Here is a 22,056-nt window from a genome sequence, read left to right on the forward strand (position 1 = left end):
TTGTACTAATGCCCCAGCAAGAGTTCATACATTAACATATACAAAATAGACAGTCAATGCATTTTAACAATCTAACCTTATTACAAAGTTGAAGTGACACAAAAGCAAATTAGAAAATGTTTTTAAAAATGAATGTAAATGAATAAATACAGATTAACGATCATGTTGATTTCAGGCTACACCAACAGAGGCTAATGCTAACTACTCGTTCCCAAAGTACACATTAAAGGGGTCACTCTTTTACCCATTCTGGATTCCTTACAGCACATTGGATAACCTCTTTGAGGAATTATTTATCATACCAAACTATAAAAGTTGGTGGATGTACATCAGTCCAAACCTGTAGGATTGAAAGGCAAGTTGCATACAGCACAATAAATCCTGTTCACTTGTGCATAAAATCCTTGAAAATGTAACCAGTTTTTCTGAGTCAGATGCATATGTGAAGGCAAACATGCATTTTTAGTCTTCTGACTATTCATAAAGGCTGCTATGTGGCCGCATGTCCCACACATACATATTTGCACATGGGCTGGGAAATGTGGCCTGAAATCACTTTTTTTTTTTTTTGCCTTTTCACAGGAAAAAGATTTTATTAGTGCTTTTGTGTTCAGCTCTTTTTAATGCATCTGTAGTTTAAGTTTCATTTCTATCCTGCTGAAGTATGCCAAGCTGCTATTGACAACACCACATTTCCTGATGTGAGCATTCACAATGAAAGCCCGCAAACAAAATAACATCTGTGGATCTAGTTCTAAATAAGTTGTCAGAAATAGGATGTTTATCATCGAATTAACTCAGTTTTGGCAGAGGTGACACTAAGTATGCAGATCAATGGTGTCAACAGCTGCATCTCTGGCTTTGTTTAACGCCAAAGCTGGCTTCTTCAAATCGTTATTACTTATCACTATTTAAGATTAAGTGTATGGACATGTGACTAGGAGCAGGGGATCGAAACCTCGACCTTCTGGTTTAGATGGGCAACTCTATGAAGCCGCAGTCAGTCAATTTCAACCAGACTTTACCTGGACTTTTTCCTGCCAGCCCTCAAGTGTTTTTTCCCCGTGGAGTCAGTATAAAGTGATGTATGAAAGCAGCAGGAAATATTCCGGATAATTCAACACAGGTGAGCAGGCACTGGCAGGGGTCATAGTGTTTATTTCATGATACCATTGTAAGACCATTGACTGTACAGGGTGGGACTAGAACTGTCTGCATGCACAAAAATGAGCCTGCTTCATTATGCTTTCTGTTTTCCATTTGTCTATGTAGTTTCTATTTAATCTAAGTCATGTTTTTTCAAACCCGACTCAAAGGTACAACTGTACTAGATTGAGGCTCTATTAGACGTTTCGCCTTTCTTCCAAAACTCTTCAGTTCGTAAGGTGTCCTGCCCAGGATTATAGCCTCTGATGATCATTCATATGCTAATGATTTTGGTGGTCACCTGAGAGTTGTTGACCCAGTTTACCTCAGGGTTTGGACAAACAGCTTAGGAGGATTTCTGGGCAGTCCTGAAATCTTTCAGAGTGCATATGTGAAAACAATCAGCCATATTAAGCAAGTTTTCCTTTTGAGCAGACATGGAGCCAGCACCAAGAATATATAGCTCTATTATCCATGTTTAGTTTCATGCCATTAAATATGTTTATCCCTTCTTTAACAGAAGCCAGAGTCTTGCAACCAAACAGCTATTGCATTTATAGTAAATTCTTCAAAGAGGCTGTTACATTAATGCAGAGAAATGAAGGATTTGTATTCACAAATAGCTTCATTTATTTCCAATATATCTGATTGTTTTATTATCTTGGTTTCTCATTTCTTTTTGCAGCCTTTTTTGATACAAATTATGCCTCCTTTACCATTATGTCACCAACTTCTTCTCTCATGTAAAGAAATATGTTTAAGGCAAAAATGGGTCAGACAGGATCCTAGCCAAGTCTGTCTATACCTCTGGGCTGCACAGCAGGAAGCAGAGTTATTCTCTTTCTCTCATTTCCTGCACACCATTTTTTTTACCACAAGACGGAGGTAACACATCCACAGTCCCATACACACACCTTTATGCACACACACACAATTTACCAAGGTCCATTAATTAAGCCCAAGGCTTCTCGCTACTTAACACTCCACATGCGCAGGCACACACCTCTCTTCAACTTAGCATATTTTTATAGGTGAAAATAGCAGTTCATTAATTAGCCTGTCACAGTCCTTGAAACCACAGGGCTTAAACAAGGTCAGAGGAGCATTTCTCTCTCAGCACTCCCTGCCACCCATAGAAAAGTTATTTAATAGGACCCTCAGCAAAAGTCATTAAATGTCCTGATGGCCCTTTTACATCCCCCTCTTCTGTAGTATTCATTTGAGATTGAACTTGTGACTGGAGTATGAATCTAGTATGTAACAATCCCATGCCTCAAGCTCAAAATTTTAGGTTGAACTAAATTATTTTGAGACCATTTCATTTAAATTTGTCAATTCACAGCTCCAAAATTCTATTACAGGACCAAATCATCTCTAGTAGGGCTTGTTTCCTTTGGGTAAGACATGAAGGTCTCACTTTTCCCTGTTTCTCCACAGCCTCCATGAGTCAGAGAACAAAAGTCTAGAATAATGAAGCTCCAGCCAGGCTGCTATCATTAGGGAAGTAGTTAATTTTCTCTAATGACACCCTCTTAAATCACAGCTAGTCTCTTTTTTAAGGTCTCTCTCTCTCTTTTTCTGACTCCTTGTTCTGTAGCAGACTATCACCGCTTAATACACAGGAAATCCAAAGTAGGGATGCACTGATGGTGAAAATCAGGGTCAAATCAATACCGATGTTTAAGATAACTTTTAAGTCGACTGCAGATGCCAGTGTTTTTCTATTAATTCTTTTTGGTGTGACACATAATTATGACATTTTGGCAGGTTTTTTTTTTTAAATTTGAAAAAGCAAGATATCACTGTTTCCAATGCATATAATATTCACAACATTATGGATGGTCCTTGATCCCCCATGAGTTTTTTATTTGATTGCGTGTCTCATTGGGAATAACAAAGGTTAATTACAAGAAGTCAAAATGACTTTTTCCATGATGCGTGTCCAATATATCATATTCAAAATCACAGTTGTTGGTGCATATGTACAACAAAACCAGAGTGCTTGAGGTTGTTGCACACTGGAATTATTTTTAATTTCTTCATTGGAACATTCAGCAGATCAGTGCAAGCTTTCACATCAGCAATGTAATTTCACCATGCAAAATTGCGGCTCAGCTATAATTTTTTGGAACCATGGACTTTTTTTTGTTGTTGTTGTTGTTTTTGAAGTCCCTATGGGCACAAATCTGACCAATCAAAATGCTGATTGCTTATGATAGAAGAGTTTTAAGGCAGACAGGAGCAAAAACATCCTCCTCTCCTGCACCGCATGATGCATGAGTTTGTCCCTTAGGAGCAGGCAGCCCGCAAGGTCCACGTGAACGTATATGTGCTATGCACACAGCTGGAGCCGATTCCAAACTAAAAGGCCTTTGCTCCTATTTAACATTAGTTTCCGCTTACCTCCTCTCAGCAAACCTTGAGTGTGCCCTTAATATTATCATTAAAACAATTTATTTTATAGAATAAATGAGAAGTCAGCCCATCCTCCAAGCTAACTTGGCTGAAGAGAGACATTCAACATTAAAAATATGACAAACAAAAGTAAAATACAAAGAATATTATACATATGTACAAATATGTATTGATATTCTAATAGTGTAATTGAGGTGCTATTCATTTTGTCTGTGAATGTGTAAAATATTGACGAATGCATTCACTTTTCTGACATTACAGCTGTTCAGACTGAAAAAACCACAGATATAGATGCATTAGTTTCTCGTACAACCTTTGGATGGCTCAGATAAATTGTCTTTATCTTGAATCTTGGACGCTATTGCAAAGTACTGACGCTAGAGCCAAGTTGCAACAACTCTAAATGAGAGCTGTGGATCTTTTATGATATTTTAATATACTCCACTATTTCTATCCCAGTATACACTGTCTTGATTGTACAGACTTGTACTATGTATGCTCAGAATTTTATCTAATGTAAAACCTTTAGCACTAATTTTGCCAAAGCAAAGTGAATATTTGGAAGAATATGTCTATGTTGGCCATATGCATTTAAAACCAAGACTTTACAGATACTGTTGAAAAACACGCAACCTTTTTTTTCCTCACCGTCTGACATTAAATCAGACTAAACTTTTCCCGTTTTAGGTCAGTCAGGATACCTACATTATTTCTGTTTGCGGGATGCCAGACCTTTATGACTTGGGTCAAACATTTTGGGTGTCTTCTACAAACCTTTCACAAGAGTTTGCTGGAATTTTGGCATGTTCCTCCTGACAGGACTGGTGTAGTTCAGTCAGGTTTGCAGGCTGCCTCTCTGGCACACACCTCTTCAGCTCAGCCCATAAATTTTCTCTAGGACTGAGATCAAGGCTTTGTGATTGCCACTCCAAAACATTGACTTTGTCGAAGGTGCAATATTTCTTTGACCTGAAACACGTTTGAAAATACCAGTTTGATACAATTTTTTGCAGCAGAGATGTTCTGCTCTAATCCAGACAGTCAAGTCAAGTTTTTTCCTGAAGTTTGAAAAACAACTTTTCTTGTTTTGTATGTATTTGTTTTATTGAAAATGAGAGATATTAAATCATCATTCCTTCAGTACAGCAATTCATATCAGTATGTATTCAATTAGATATTTTTTAACTGTTCAGCCTCAATTTAATCTACTAAATATTGTGTTTATTATAATATGGAATTATTAATTGCTTGTTTGTTGAGTAATACATATCATCTGTGACTACATATTTTATGTTTTTTATTATTCACCATATTTTACTTATTTTTCCTCTTTGTTTTTAGCTACTTTGCCATTGCTGTTGATTTTTAGTCATTATCATTAGTCTGCATGTCTTTGTCTGCCTTGCTGCTGCTATTTTTATGCATCTGTGTGGTTGTCCATCTATGTCTGCTGTGATTGTTAGTCTTTATGCCCATTTTATTCTGTTTAATTCAGTCCTTAAAAGCTTAACCAGGGACAAGGACTGCTAATTAGCCATGGCTAGAAGTCTTTTATACATTGCATCAGTTGCATTGTAATTAAATGCAACAATGCTGATGTATCTTCTCTGACAAATAAACTGATAAATAAATTAAGAACTTGATTTGCATATTAAATCACAATCACAATATTAGGAAAAATATCACATTTTGATTATTTTCCCAATATGTACAGCCTGATTTTAGACTAACTGTTGCCATCTTAAAAGCTAAAAATGCAATTTCACTCGAAAGCTTTCCTCGATTCTTATTGCACGTCATATCATGTCTGTATTCTCAGTAGGTTGTGGCACAATGTTCAGCCCTTTAACACATCACATTACAGTCACTATTTAATGTTAATATCAAACATAATGCTTTTTAAATATCTGCTCCCATTGATCCAGAAGCTTCCATGTTTCACACCTGCAGGAGGACTAAAGCTCGTAACATCACACAATGTTAAGATAGCAGAGCTCATTTGCTGTTGACACAGACTTCAGCGGGCTTACAGCCGACTGTAATTGGTGAAAGACTTCATTCTTCAGATTTCTAGAAAAGTCCGCTCTCTGGAGCCATAAAAATATGCCAAGGCTTAACAGCCAATTCCTCATGGATTACTTAGTGTTATTCAGAGAGTAGCATGGCGCTACAGTGTTAGGATTCTGACAGTCATTTGACTTAAGTTGTCATGGGAGATGCCAGTAACGAGACAGGCATGAAGCAAAGTCTGGCAAGGGATCGGAAAGTGTGTCTCGGCATGTGGGCATTTATTTAAGTGTGTGTGTATGTGCATTTATTTATTTGCTTCTCTGTAAGGAACTCATTAATCAAATGTATGGGCTCTCAATCAGGAGCGGATTGTTGAAACTTTTCTACTCAGATGTTGTTGCCGTTGATCCAAGCTCCATGCTTGTCTTATTAAATAAACATGAAAATGATGATTGATTTGTGTTCCATTAGTAGTGCCCCTTCTTCAGGGAATTCACTGGAAAAATAATGCATTTCTGATAGATTATTTTAGTTTTTTGCCACTGGGTGTACTATCCAATGATTTTCAAACTTTAAACTAATCCATTCGTGTATTTTGCACATCAGAAAGGCCCCCCTTGGAAAGGAGTTGCACATTTTATGTCATAAAATATGGCCAGAATTAATTTTTGGGTCCTTAGGTGAAAGTGCATGGATCAAAAGTGTCTTATTTCACATTTAAAGATGCTTTTTTCCTCTTAAACAATTGTGAACTTCAAACAGGATAATAATAGGAAAAATTCCTCCCTCTCTAAGCCATCCATCTCTGCATTTCTTGGTATGGTTTAGCACGAATGGATGAAATATGAAATGGACAGGTACAGATAAAAATGCAAAACTTAAACTCTGCTTGACACAAGCCATCTTTCACTCTGACTTTGTGACAGTAAAAAAATCAATACAAACATATGAACAGTCTTTTTGGATTGCAGTAAATCTCCTCTCTGCAGGGAGCTCTTGGAAGATGTGCAATATCCTCTACCTCTGCCTGTCAACCTGATTGCTTGTTTTCCTGCAACGAGTTTGGTTCAAAGTTATGGAAATCTAGTCCAAGAATGTAAAAAGAAGAGAAATAGAGTTTTAATTAAGAAAGCTAGCTCAATTCTCTAGTATAGTTCTTCTACAAATAGTTGTTAGCTCTAATTTCTTCAGTCTGGGTAGAAATAGATCATGGACCTGTCGCCATATCGACCCTTTCTGAAGTCTTTGCAGAAGGGTCCAGTCAGAGTTGGGTGGAGGGTTTAGTTTTGCCTCATTACTGGCACAAAGTAAGCTCCATATTCTGACAATGAAAGCAGCAACATCAGGGTTTTAAAGTGGTGGGTTTGGACCCAAAAGTGGGTCACAGATCTGTAGTAAGTGCGTCACTAATGTGTGCCTGGGGAAAAAGTTAAAAACTCAATGATGTATGGAAGCCCTAAGCAGACATGCAAGGTATAGCCAATAAATTATCCAACTGCACATCTGAGGATAAAACTGTGTGGTTCACAGTCGTACTGTCATATATTGCTGTAAGTTTTCAGTAAATGACGTCTTAGTCCACTGCTAGCTACTGAATTAAGTGCATGTGTTTTTGCTAATGCATCAGAAAATGATTAACTTACAAGTTGAGCAACTTTCCGAAAATTTTGGGTTTCCTCCAGTTTGTTCCAAAATGTCTCCAGGAATTTGCTTTTGATTTCTTTCCTGATCAGGATGTAGAAGTTTTGAGACAACTTTGGCTCACACTGAATGGATGTTGTCATGCAGGAGGAGGGTTTAAACCTATTGACCTTTGGATATCTCCAGAAACTGGCTGATGGCTTTTAGGCCAGGTCAACCTACATTATATGGACAAAAGTAGTTGGCTGCCTGACCATTATACTAACAGGAACTGTAATGTTAAATACATGTGTTTTGATATGGAGTTGGCCCTCTTTTTTAGCTATTAGAGCCTCCACTCTTCTTGGATGGCTTTAGGAGATTTTGGAGCATTTCTGTGGAATATTTGTACCCATTCGTTCTGTAGCACATTTATGAAGTCTGGCAATGATGGACGAGAAGGCCTGGTTGCAATCTCTGTTCAAGGTGATGCCAGAGGGTCTTGATAAGGTTGAGGTCAGGGCTCAGTGTGGGCCAATCAAGTTCTTCCAAACCAAACTCATCAAACCATGTCTTTATAGTCCTTGCTTTGTGCACCAGGCACAGTCATGTTGGAATAAAAAAAAAAGGTCTTCCCCAAACTGTTAGCAGAAAGTTGGAAGCACAGCATTGTTCAAAATGTCTTGGTATGATGAAGCATTAAGATTGGCCTTCAGTGGAGATAAGGGACCTAGCTCAAACCCTGAAAAACAGCCCCATACCATTATCCCTCCTCCACCAAACTTCAAACTTTCCACAGTGCAGTCAGCAGGTAATGTTCTCCTGGCATCTGCCAAACCCAGACTCGCCTGACTGACTGCAAACAGAGAAGCGTGATTCATCACTCCACTGAACACGTTTCCACTGCTCCACAGTCCAGTGTCAGTGTGCTTTACACCACTCTATCTGATGCTTGGCATTAGACTCTGTGATTTAAGGCTTGCATGAAGCTGCTCGGACATTGAAACCCGTTGTGGCTCCTGCCACAAAATTTTTGTTCTTACATGAATACCAGTGGAAGTTCAGAACTCTTCCACCATGAGTGTTGGCAGCTTTTACACACCATGCACCTCAGCAGTCATTGACCCTGCTCTGTGATTTCATGTGGTCTTCTGCTTTGTGGCTGAGTTGCTGTTGTTCCTTGACTCTTCCACTTTCTAATAATACCACGTTCAGTTGAATAAAAAAAGAAAGGGGTCAACCGACATTGGTTTTTCAAGACAATACCAATTCTAAGTAATTCATGAGACTGATTAACTAGTATTTGGAACTGATTACATTCATGATGACTAACAAAATGGGCTTAATGTGGCAACAATGGAATTGCACGACAAGAAAAATGAAGCAAAATAAACAATTGAGCCACAACTCTATCAAAGTGAGAAATGGCACAGAGTAACACAGTAGCAGCAGGAAAACAGGAAGTGATTCCATATCGTCATGGGTTCAGTGGCACCCAGGGTTAAGTGTTGATTGGGTAATACTACTTCCTGCCAATCAGATTATGTTGTAAACACATTATTTGTGAGGGTGAAAATAAAGCCAGAGAGTAAGAAACACTCTGCAGTGGAACCAAAGAAGTGTATCCTTGCAAAGCAGATGGATTCGCCTGTTTGTGTTTCTCACTGGCAAATCCATCTTGCAAGACTCTCATCTGAACAGATTGGGCCTGGTTAGAAAGTGACTGGACCATTTAGCATAGTTTGAGGAGTAAGAGGCAGTATTTCTCGGCGCAGCAGAGTCATGACGTAAGCCAGCAGCGACAAGAGGCTGCTATAGCATACGTTTTTTCAGATCTTGACGACATTGCTTCATTAAAAGGAGAACAAAGAACAGCACTGAGCTGCTTTCTTTGCAAAATCTGGAGTTTACTCCTCAGTATCAGTGCATACTTACGACGTCACGTTTTGTTGCTCTGATTGGCCCGTAGAGGTGTGACAGAATGTTCATGTTCAAGTTTTGTTTTTGTTTTTTTTCAAAAGCTCTGCCCTTTCCCAAATACCATCTATGGAAGGTTTTTTGTCAGGTTAAAAGAAGTGCACTTTTTTAATTAATCATTCGTATCTATTATTAGTTAAAATAAAAGATATAACATAAAAATTCCAAATATCAGCCTCTATAATGAGTCAGGCTGATAACCAGTCAAACCGTCTAAAAAAGGTTCCATCATACCATCACTATACTGGCCCAAAAGTGCATCAGATCACCAGGAAAATTCTTGTCATACTAAATTACCAGTCCAGCCTTGCTGCTTGATGTATGCACATTTTATTTCAAAATCACAAACCAAATAGTTTAGCATTAAGTGCTGTCATTTAAAGTTGTCTGTTATTTCCTTTAGTTATTTACTTCAGCTGCCCCTTAAGCTACATGTGTGGAAGGTGCTTTGTAAAGATAGCCGAAGAAAATAATTACTGTTATTAACATTTAACACATTATTGCTACTTGAACGCTCAGTTAGAGGAGAGACAAGAGGAAATACAACAAGACTAATGATTATCTCCATCAGATGAGTGTTAACTTTCACATTTGCTTTAATGCATCTAATTTACCATTGAATAATGTTTCTGTCAGAGGCTAAAAGATCAATCATGTACTTTCTGAGTTTTACTCTGGAAGACAGAAAAAATGTTTTTTGTTCAGAATTACCGCTTACTTGAGAACCAGCACAGCTGATAAGTTAATAAGTGATCAGTTTTGTATACAGATTAGATTAGTTTAAATAGATCAGGAACATTAAACCCGGCCTGGATCAGAGTATATGCTGTAGTCCTTTGTAGAAGAGTGGGCTTTGGGTTGCTCATGTGCCCTCCCTGTCACGAGGTCTTTATGTGAACTATTTGTTAATCAGAGTGATTCTGCTGCCTGAGCTATTTCTGGCTTTGTGAGCAGGGAAGCTAGCCTCTGGTGAGATACAGTATCTTAGCTTGAATTTCAACACAACGGCCAGTCATTTAACAAAGCTGCTGGTGGTTTGTTTTCTTACTTTTTCTGCTCCTCTTTTTTCACTGTTTTCTGCTGTGCCTCTGTCTCTAAAAGCCCTGGGATTTAATCTTTGTTATTGTCAAAGTCGATCTTGTTAAGTTCCTGCAGTTTTGAAACTTGAATGTTTAGCATCCATTATTAATGCTGTACCAGTTTTTTTTTTTTTATATGGCTGAGGTTGTGAACTTAGAATGACACCCTTTAAACAGAGTCATTACTTCTGGAAGAAGTAGAAGCTGTTATCTGCCCTCTTGAAGTGAATATTTGCCTGAAATAAACTGCAAAGAGATAAAAAAAGAACACTGATAAACAAGATGATCATCCAAGACCCAGATTTAGAAGCTCTTTAAAACACAATAAAAGAACAACCCATAAAGAAAAATTACAAAACAACCCTTCCTGTGTCTTTCAGATAAAGAGATCTTGCTCTGTTTTTATCTAACATTGTGTTCCTTATCTCTCTTCTCTCCCAGGTGTACCTCTGTCCACTCAGTGGGGTCCTCAGGGCTACTTCTACGCAATCCAGATCGCTCAGTACGGCTTGAGCCATTACAGCAAAAACCTTACAGAGCGCCCTCCCCACGTTGAGGTCTATGACACCGCCGAGGAGAGGGATAGTCGGGCCAGCTCAGCGCCCTGGAGTGTGCCAAAAGGCTGCGGTCTGAGCCGCCTCTATGACAAGAGCAGAGCCACCTCTGTGCGTCAGTTCAGTGCTCCAGGTATGTAAGCCTTCCATGAGCCCAGATGGCCTCCGGGCAAGGAGCTTATCTCCTGTTAACTGTGGCTGTAGGAGGCCCAATATGCGACTTCGCCCTCAGGATGGGATGATAGTCTGCGGTGAGTCACCGCCGCAGACAGGAAATACTGCCAGACAGAGCTGGTTGGCGGCAGACCCGAAAACATAATAACAGATTCCAAAAAATTCAGATTATTTAAGAAGCAGCAGACACAATATCACACATTTCATCCTCTTTTCTTCACTGACTCAGACATTGTCACATTCATGGTGTATAAACACATTGTGTGAAATGCTGCAGACAGGAACACTTCTACTAAACAATATTTTCACTGCAGACTTCTTCTGTTTATGCGGAGCATGAAGATCAGTGGTTGAGATGATAACTCTCTTCTCTGTATTTTATCAGCCGTTGACGATTAACCTCCATAATGTCTGTGGAAGGACAAAATGAAGCTTTAGGCTGTTGTCTTTTTATATTACCCTGCACAAACTACTCTACCATTTGGGCTTTGATGAAAGGTTGCTTATCTAATGCCTTGTCGCTGTTCAGAAAATTCGATAAAGGTTTTTTTAAACTGAAAAACATAAAATCTGGTGCTTTAGATACTAATTAAAAAAGCCCTCAAGGGAGCCAGGTTGGCTTTGTGGGTCGCAGAATTGATTCCTGGTCTCGGCACATGTTTAGTGAACACAAGGATTAACAAACTCAAGTCTTTAGAATGCATTTTAAAGTTGGAGGAATGAGGATGAACAAAAATACTAAAGCTAATAAAGGTCTGTTGATCCTGTATAAAACTTCATAAATGCATTCATACATACAGTGTAGCTGATATTTACTGTTGACATATTGGTCACAAATATACACAGAAATGTTAATATCTGCCAATACTGACATCATGCTGATTATATTGTGCATCAATAATATAAACCTTTACTGTGTAAAATACTTAATGCAATGGCTGAGCTCTGAAATTAAACTTTTTAAAAATGATTTTATTCTAAACAACTTTTTAAGTGCATTTTACCATGTTAACAGGATTAACAGTTTTAAGAACCATGCAAGTACATCTTTACTAAATAAACCTCATGTCTACAAATTGGGATGGTCCAGTACCATTTTTTCCTTCCCGATACAATTCCGATACCAAGGTGTTGGGTATTGGCCAATACAGAGTACTGATCCAATACCAGTGTGAACTTTCTAGACTGACTGTGCAGAATAACACATTTTTTAGACCTATATTTGACTCAGAACATGGCTCAACAAATAGAATCATAACATATAATATCTCTCTGACCCTAAAGTTGTTTTCCTGCTCATTATTGAGTTTTACTGCTAAATATAAAAAAAACAGTAATACGGGGGACTACCTCACAGGCTTTCTCTATTTCTACTTCTTCATGATCTATTCTGGCAGCATCACGTGATTACTGAACAGCCTGCTATTGGCTGACAGACCCTGACAAAGGATCAACAATATGGCGGTTAGCATTCGAGCTAGCGGTAATAAATTATCAGAACTGGCTTAAAATGGATAAAAAGATGTTCAGTATTGAGTCTGCTGGTGTGGATTTAATCATTAAAGTCCCTAAAAGTCACACGAGTTCCAGGCTCACAAAAAATGCTGCCACACGGGATTCAAAGGCATCAATAGCGTCAATGGGGAAGCACAATGACTAACTTCAAGAGGAAAAACAAGTAAGAGGCAACGATTTATGGTTCAAAAGTTTTTAAAGTTTTGATAAACTATGTCACTTCTTGTCGTGTACGACAGCGCCGGTCTGGAAGGCATTTTAATGATCACATTAAGAGAAAAACTGTCACCATACTTTTGTTGCTGCAGTGGGTCCTCTGGTTCCTCTCCACTGCTCGAAACATGGTAACTTGTACATGCAAGGCATTCGGGCAACGAAGAAGAATTGATCTCTCGTTTATAGTGCAACATTTAGCATGTCTAAACAAGCAAAATATAAAGATCAATCAAACGGTATCGGATGGGTGCATAATCTCGTGTACTCGCTTATACCAATACCTGCATTTTAAGCGGTATTGGATGTATCTCTGAAACTGGTATCGGAATCGGGACAACCCTATCTACTAGTTATTTGAATAGCAACCAATGAATGATTAGTTTTTACTCATGAGCCAAGATGCATCATCAAGATCAAAATGAACTCTAGTGCAGTGGTTCTCAAATGATGTGGCAAGGCACACTGGTGTGACTTGAACCAAGTCTTGGTGTGCTGTAGCGATTTGTACAACCATACGTAGTAACTGCAAATATATAATAACTCCAGTTCAGTCAGGACTTCTTTGTCAAGAAACACACAGGATTGCATCACCAGTTTTTCTTTTTTAGCATTTGTAAATTTGCACCTACTATATATATGTGGCTGTTCTAGGAAGGAGGAGCTGGGGTGGGGGAGGGGAGGGTTGTAAAAAGTGGCTTGCAGAGGATGCGGCAAAGCATAGTCAGGTTAGACCAGTTTAAATAAAGCAGCATGAGTATGATTATCTAATAGCGTGCTTAGAAGCAAATCAGCTGGCCATCAGCTGATGAGGGCTTGTGTGAGATCAGCTAATCTCCATTATGTAGAGGCCTGCCTGAACTAATGCTTTTCGCGATTAACTGTGTAACATGCTTTAATGTTGCTGCAATAACAATGACACCACTCAGTATCATCCGCACTGAACATTAGGCATGAAACACTGAGTGTTAATGGATAATTACTGGAAATTTTAAAGGAAAAACAACAATAGGTTCAAGCACTAGTGCGAAAACAAAAAGAGGGATCACAGTCCAGTACCTATTTTGCCTTATTGTCCTCTGTTGTTTTACAACACAGGAATGAATGATTTTTACAACAGGGCACAATAAACTTCTAACCAGAGGAGCTCAATGTGTAGACCATGGTAATGGTCATTAACAGTCATACTGGTCTGCTTCAGAGTTGCCTGTTCAGAAATAGTCTGTGGGGATGTGTGAAAAAATATTAACAATACTTTTAGTGGTCTGAATATGTTCTACATTTGTTTGGGACTTTTGTCAGCTGTGGATCAATACACATTTTGTGGTCTAGTGAGTTTGTAAAGCAGCAGTATTTGTTGAATCGATTCCAATAACAAATATTATCTCTATCTGTGAATGCATGTCAACCATTACAAATATAAACATCATTAAATAATCTGTAATGGGTGTGTGAACTGTAATGGAAGTCTAGAGAACATATGGCCTTGCGATCACTTGTTGGCTTTGGGCTTTTCAGACAGTTTATTGATGCAAAAATACAAACTGTGTCCCTGCCTTACATCTGTGTATGAGTCATAGTCATTATATGTATATTTCAGTAGATCCAGCCATTTTCTGAAGCTCTGGTTCTGCAGGATTCAGAAAGTCTCACATAGCAACTCGCCTGTGACGCTAATGTTAGCTCATTCTGCTCCAGTCGAGAGCGTTCAGAAGTGTCATTTAGCGATCACCCGTCAGATATCATTAGCTCTGGAATGATCAGAAGTGATGTGTCTGTAATTTTATCACTGTGACCAGATGTTTCACATTAACATAAATATGTTCCTGTTTTGTACAGCTCATGTTCAGTTTCCTCCTTAAAGAGAGCAAAGCACCAGCAGCGTCACAGCAGATTTCCCTCACTGACATTAAGCTTGCTGATGAGTCACCCATCGAGTTTGGTCCAAAATGTCATTGAAAACTTTTGGTGGTGTTGTTTTAATGAGATTTAAAGGAATTTGAACTCTTTTGGCAAAGATTTAAACAACAGTAATAGCAAAAAGATAACTTTGTCATCTAAAACAGTTCATTTTCTCCTTCAGTGCAAAAGACCTCAGAAGTGGTGACTTTTGCTCCTTATTATATTATAAAAAGACTGAAGGGTAAAAACTTGAAGAAATCGAATGTCTTTGTATCCAAGGCTGATATAATTCAGAGAAAATCTTCTCCAGCCTCCTCACACTCTGCAGTCATTTACTGTGTGCAGCCCTCTCACTTATGCATCTAAAAATTGATCTATAAAGAGGGAATATTTTGAGAAGTCAAAAACAGACTCCCTCTTCACTCCTCCTTTGTCATTTTCATTATGCTTCAAACAGAAATGTTTTTTTCCAGGCAACAGTATGTGGTGAGAGTTTTATCATTTGAAAGAGTTCATTTGAAGCTCCACTGTTGCATTCACCCACAATAACAACAATCTTTCCCAATTTGCTTTGGGAAATTTACTCTTTTATCATCGTCTATAAATGTTCATTTGGTGAGATGGTGTAATTACAAAAACAAAACCATGCCTGCTGCCTGGTTAAAATGCTCACTCTTGTATTCTCTGCGTCTCTACGAATTTACAGCGTACCATAAATGTTTCTAGAAGAAGAAACACTACTTAGTTAAAGAAATCAGGACTTTCTTTGGCATTATGATCTGCCTTTTTGTTAGCGATTTATGTTAAAGCAGATGCCTAATCTTGATGACTTTCAACTATGATTTGAAGACTAGCTTGCATGAAGCTCAGCAGCTTAATGTGATTTTAAAGAAACAGAGCTATAAATAAGCTATATCTAAATAAATAAGAAGCCAAGCCCGAACAGAAAGAGAGTGAGGGGGTTTCCAGCATGTAGCCACCAACTTTTTTGCCGCTGTAAGCCTGGCCAATAAAGCCCGTTTTTTGCAAACCGCAATACCAGTGAGTGGGAGGTCATTTAATATCAGAGCTGCAGGTGAACAGGGCAGCACAAAACCAAATATTGTGGCGAGGTTAGATGCAACAGACTTCCAGAAAGCTGCCACAGGGGGACATTCCCAAAACACATGTATAAATGATCCAACTGCTTTTAAAGAGCAGAAAGAGCACAGAGGGTCAGTAACTATTTTCATTTTATGCAATTTGACTTTTAAGCTCTTTATAAATAACATTACAATCAGAAAGCTTTTTAACTTTCAACCCTAGCTTTTGCCAAGTGTGAATTATTGTAAGTAAGCCTCAAAAACAATACAAATACGCTCAGTTTTCTTCTGATCAGGGAAACTATGAAATAACCAAACAACTGCTAGAACCCCATATACTTAGATTACAAGTGCATACAAACCCCTCTTATTAAGGCATCATCCCAAGACACACTTCTGTTCATCCACAGCATGTTTTTGCATCGTCGCTGGGATGGAGATCAATGCCTGGGTGCATAAAAATCTAGTTCAGTATTTTGTCACAGAAATCAATAGCATTTAAGCTCATCAATACTGCTGTCAAGCCTCATGGGTTCTTTGATGTAACATTATTTTATCTTATCACTGGTGCAAAAACATATATCAGGTCTTCAATCAATATTGTGCATCAAATTAAACCAAAATGTGCTACCTTCATCTGCTGACTAGAAGAAAAAAGACTGGCTGCCGTGGGAGTAGCATACATTCTAAACACTGGCTTCATCTGCTACAGTTATCTTCTTCGTCGGTTCAGATCAGTGCTGAAAAGTGCTGCTAAACTTTGAAGCCCAGCTGCTTATAATTATTGATCCAATATGGAAATCTGTGGTGAAACTGGACATATAAAATTGAAGTAGAGGACTTAACAAGCAGATAGATGGTTATGAGATGATGTGTTACAAGGTTAATTCTGCAAAAATGGCTATGAGGCTGAAGTAAATAAAATGTGTGTGTGTGTGTGGATGTGATCTATATCACAAATACTCAGTCCTGCAGACCTTCTAGAGACATCTAGCCAGAACGAGGGAGACAAGATTCCTGAGGAGTCTTATACTGATCTAAGAGTCTAGCTGAAACACTTTCATATAAAAAAATGCTAATTTTGTAACAAACATGCTTTTAATTGAAATGGTGGTATACTATCAACTGAAAAAACCATTCTTGATAAGCGACTGAGTGATGATGTGCCATTAAAAGATAAACCTCTTCTAATAAATGGCTCTTTTATGTTGGCCACAGTAGCTAGTTTCTGTTTGAGTGCCAGTTTCCTTGCCTCCATCCTTTGTCGTTTTCTTTATCCCCATTTAAAAAGCAAAACTGTAGGGTTCAGAGAGCCTAGTGGTTAGGTCCAGCACTGTGTACGTGGGCTCAAGTCTGGCCTAAAGCTGCTCTCCCACATGTCTCTCCCCGCAATCTCTCATTCCTGTTTCCAACTCTATCCACTGTGCTCCTCTCTAGATAAAGGCATAAAAAGCCCCAAAATATATATTTAAAAAAACCAAACTGTTACCAGTTTGGGAGCTTTTTGGGGAACAAACAACCAGCTCTACTCGGTTAAGCTAAATGAGTTGGATCGCTTAAAAGAGACAGATTTCCATCTCAACAAGAAAGACTGGTTTGACATCAGCTGAGGAAACACGGGTAAGATCAGAGTTTTATGTGCTGAACTGTGACAGAACTGTACAAGACTAAACTGGACTGCTTTGTGGAAACGGACCACACCCTCATCCAGGCTTTTGCCAGAGGCTTTTTAAATTCCTGCATTCTGCCATTTCTCCTTGAGGTTTTATTTTTTCTTTTGCCAGAATACTTAACAACTTTTAGGACACAAAAGTGGCTTAAGACTTTAGAATGTTTTTATTTTGGCACTTTGAGCGCTTGGCATAGTCATAAACAGCTCAAAACATGACCTTTATGGTAGTTTTTCTCTATGCAGAAATCCCTTCTTGCCTCCACTGAGAGGTCTCTGCTGCTGCATTACATCATCTGCAAAGAACCTGTTGTTAAGACACATGGAGTTTGCTTTTTTCAGCAGTGTAACTTGGATATAACAAATGGAATCATAACTGTTTCAGCCTTTTAACAGAAGCTTATACCATTTCTGTTAACATGGACTTTTGTCTTTCCATCAAATAATAGAAAAGTATGTATTAAGAACTAGGATTAGAAAGGAATGTTGATGAGGGTGTTATTATCAATAAAAATTCATGATCTTCATCCATTGTCTATGGGAAGACATCCTGAGCTCTAACGAAATGTGGCGATGAGACCAGAAATAATTACAAAAACACACTTGTGCCAAGTATTTAGGCAAGGTATTGCAAAGCAATGTGGACACACCAACATACAAATAAGTAGGGCTCATGATAGCGTAGGTCACTACAGCATAGCTACAGCAAAGATTTAATGCAGAGGTATAAACCAGACTCTGGGACGAGGCTCAGTTTCATTCTGAAGCAGAGGTAAAGCAGCAGCTGTGGTTCTTATCTCTGAGTGGTATAAATATGTAAACCGTACATAAAATCTGAGTTTATTAGCAGAGAGAAGTGAAATCTGTCCTAGTTTTATTGCTGTAAAATGACCAAGGCAGCGAGCTGGTTTGTGCTGGAGTTATTTTTGGAATTTGAAGAAGTCAAAATCTTGTACCCAGCGCTGACTGTGAGCTGTCTTTTCTTCTCCTTTGATCTCCTGCTGATATTTCCAGGACACTCTCCCTCTGAGTCTGTGTGTGTCCTCTGTGAGCTGCTGCCTCGCCTGTCATTTTCACCTTCTTCTAATTCTTCCACTTTCAACCTCTCATCATCATCATCAACAATTTCTTTTCATTCCTCCACCCTCCACTTTTCTCTCTCCCTCTGCTCCTCTCACACCTCCCCATACAGCTTCACCTCGCCTTCAGAGCCTTCTCTCTTTCCTCCACATCATCATGTTTTCATCATCACTCCTCAGCCCTCCCTCGGCGCTCCTCTCCCTCCATTAATCTTCCTCTTTCTATCCCCGATTTCAGTCAGTCCTCCACCTATATTTACTCATTTCCACCCACTTTTCACCCTTCAGCCTTTTTGTGCCTCCTAAACGTTGCAATCATATTACCTCTATCCATTTTGCCGCCGTTTTCTGCTCGCTCATCCAAACTTTTCTTGTCTCTGCTGTCAGTTTCTCTTTCTGTCTTTGCCTCCCTCTGCTTTCTCTTTGGGTCTTTTTTTCTCCCCTCTCCTTACTGTATCTAGGGCAGCGGTGTTGAACAGCCTCTCAAATCCTCTGACAAGTGGATCAATCGTCTGTCCCGTGATAATAACCTACCATCTACCATCTGCACAATCCTGCACGAAAACTGTCCAGCTCTGAGCGCCTTTATTGTCTGAATCTCTGTTTCTTGATAGTTCAGAAATGCAGTTTGTTCACACCAAACCCTGCCAGAAACAGAAAAGTGATCCGAGTATGAGGATACCGCCGAGTTTCAGCTGTCGACTCTTTGAAAAAGTATTCAACAACTTTGGAAGGTTTATGTTTATTGTCTAGAAACGTTGAAATAGAGGGCTAAAAGTGGGTTCCTTTGACACTGATGAACAGGAGAAAACACTTTAGAGTTATGAATATTTAGATTTCAGCCCCTGGTAGATTTGGTGACACCTGTGGTTATTGTGGTTACACTGAGTGCTGTTTAATAATTCAACACTTCTCTAGCAGCTTCTTTGTCAGAAACACAGCATCAGCTGCAGGTGTAGCTTATTTTTCACTGCTCAACCAGACAAAAACTTTGTTTTGATAAAGATGTCAGTCACTTAAGGACAGACGGGATTTGATTTCAGCCAAGGGCAATAAGCTGGTCCTCTTGATGACGTTACAGGTGTGCTACCTGTTGCTTTGTCTTCTAATATTTGTGCAAACATTTAAGTAGATAAGAGAGTTTCAGGTATGAGTGCTAAAACCCAGGGATGAGTTAGCATTTCAGCACTTTTGAATTTTACTCTGTTTTATAGGGATGAGGTAGTTTAACATGGTTTTATTACAGCATGAAGCTGATGTGCTGCTCATGGAGTTTATAGCAATTTCTAATTTTCGACTCTTGACCCTAGTTGGGCCTTTATATTTTTTTGTTTTTCCTCTATTTTAGCAGGAAGTACCCACTTCCTACACGAGTTAATGCATGGATCTGCTACCGTTTTGTTTAGCTTTATAATTTGCCAAGCTAACTGTTAGCGCTATAAACCGAACATCAATTCTTCTTCACTGCCAGAAAGCACATCATATGGGCTACTGTTTTAGAGCAGTGAAGAAGACGCAAAGGACCCACTGGAGCAGCAAAGAATGGTGGCTGCGTGACAGTTTTTCTCTGAATTTGATCATTAAAACATCTTCCAGACCAGTGCTGTCGTACACGACAGGAAGTGACACAGTTTATCAAAAGTTTGACAACTTTTGAACCATAAATCATTGCCCCCTACTTGTTTTTCCTCTTGAAGCTAGCTGTTGTGCCTTCCCATTGACGCTATTGAGGCCTTTGAATCCTTTGTGGCGGCATTTTCAGCGAGCCTGGAACTCGTGTGACTTTTGGGGACTTTAATGATTAGATCCACACCAGTAAACGAGACATTGATGCCTTTTTGATCCATTTTAACCAAATTACGATTGTTTATTACATCCAGCTCAAATAATAACTCAAATGCTAACCACCATATTGTGTACTCTTTGTGAGGGTCTGTCAGCCAGTTGCAGGCTGTTCTGTAATCACGTCATGCTGCTCAGATAGAACACGATATAGAGAGAGATAGAGACAGCCTGTGATGAGCCTTGTATTACTGTTATTTTAATATTTAGCAGTAAAACTCAATAATCAGCAGAAAAACAACTTTAGGGTCACAGAGATGCTGTACATTTTGATTCTATTTGTTGAGTCAACTATACAGTGCTTAACAAATTCATTAGACCACCTGTCATATTTCTCTCAAAGACCATCCAGCATCATGAAGTGCTTTAATGTGGACTCTTTTGTTTTCGGTGAGCTCTCCACATTTACCATTTTGAGCAGGAATGAGGAATTTCAAACTGAATTCACCCAAATCTGAGCCGGCTCACTGGGCTTCTCTGAGAAGTCAGAAATTAATCAAGCATAACATTCAACCACTTAAACTATTTTTCTTTTCAGGAATGTAAGTAAATAACTCTAATTTGACATATTAATCAAGAAATATTAATGTCCTTTACTATTTGTCAGTTTTTTTGTAAATCAGTAAATTTGAAAATTCATGGATAACAATAATAATTCTATTTTAGCATTAAAAAATATAATATAATAATAATATAATATAATATAATATAATAATATTTTTTCAATGTACCATATTTAACTTGTTTATTGCATCATATAAAGCTCTTTATTTGCCATAATTATACATAGTTTATAGTAGGTAGGTGAAATTTTATGTTAGAAAAAATTTTTTGTAAATATGGCAAACTTATATTTTTCAAATTTTACCTCTTTTTGCCAAAACATCTCTCAGCCCTGATGAGATATGCTGGTGGGCCAGATGTGGCCTGCAGGCCTTGAGTTTGACCTCTGTGGTTGAACGGTGTCACTTGTGCATGGTCCATTTCCACAAAGCGGTCTGGCTTGGTTCAGTACAGCTTTGTCTTGGTTTAGCTCTCACTTGTGCTTCCTCAGCTGGTGTCTCACCAGCCCCCAGCCTCGCCCAGTGTGATGGGAAATAGGTCTCTTTTAAGAGATCCAGATCATTTGGCTCGGCTCAGTAGAGCTGGTTGTTGGACCTCAAAAAAGCTCTTAATTTGGTTAACAGTTTGTTATTATTTAATTCACATTTGAAAAGCCAAAGAATGGAGGAAAGGAAACTGGCACTCAAACAGGAGCTAGCTACCACAGCTCACATAAAAGCTGTTTTGGAGAGCAGGCTTGTTCATGAACTGCACATCATTACGTGGTCACTCACCTTGCAAGGTTTACTTAGTCTATAGTACATCACAGTTTCAATTAAAAGCATGCTTGTGACAAAATGAAGAATTTCTGTATATTAAAGTGGCTCAGTTAGCCTCTTAGCTCAGTACACAACTCCTCAAAACTCTTGCCTTCCTTCTTCTGGCTAGACAATGCTAGTAGGTGTGCAGAATTGAGAAAGATTGTGATATTGATTGCCTCCACACCAGTTAAATCTGTTAAACTGTGGTAAAAATCACTGTTTTGAAAAGTGCAGGGATCAGACTCAGTATATGTACCTATTTTCTGATGATAACTGCACTGCAGAGGTCCATTTTTGCTAACTTTCCTCTGTTACCATTCATTCCTAATGGTTGTCCCCCACTTCCAGACCCCCGACACACATTCAGGATCATGTGATCACAAACCACCTATTACAGCAACTTGTAGTGAAAGCA

The 22,056-nt window shown here is 38.7% G+C and overlaps 1 protein-coding gene across 1 annotated transcript in view; it reads left to right on the forward strand.

Moving 5' to 3' along the window:
* The window catches only part of glceb (glucuronic acid epimerase b), a 104,238-nt gene that overhangs the window by 75,887 nt on the left and 6,295 nt on the right, over positions 1 to 22,056 (forward strand). The window contains exon 5 of the mRNA XM_041784256.1: positions 10,689 to 10,934. Coding sequence (XP_041640190.1) covers positions 10,689 to 10,934 — 246 coding nt within the window. The remainder of the gene's footprint in view (positions 1 to 10,688; positions 10,935 to 22,056) is intronic.

This window comes from Cheilinus undulatus, linkage group 1 (assembly GCF_018320785.1).
Source record: "Cheilinus undulatus linkage group 1, ASM1832078v1, whole genome shotgun sequence".
Taxonomy (NCBI): Eukaryota; Metazoa; Chordata; class Actinopteri; order Labriformes; family Labridae; genus Cheilinus; species Cheilinus undulatus.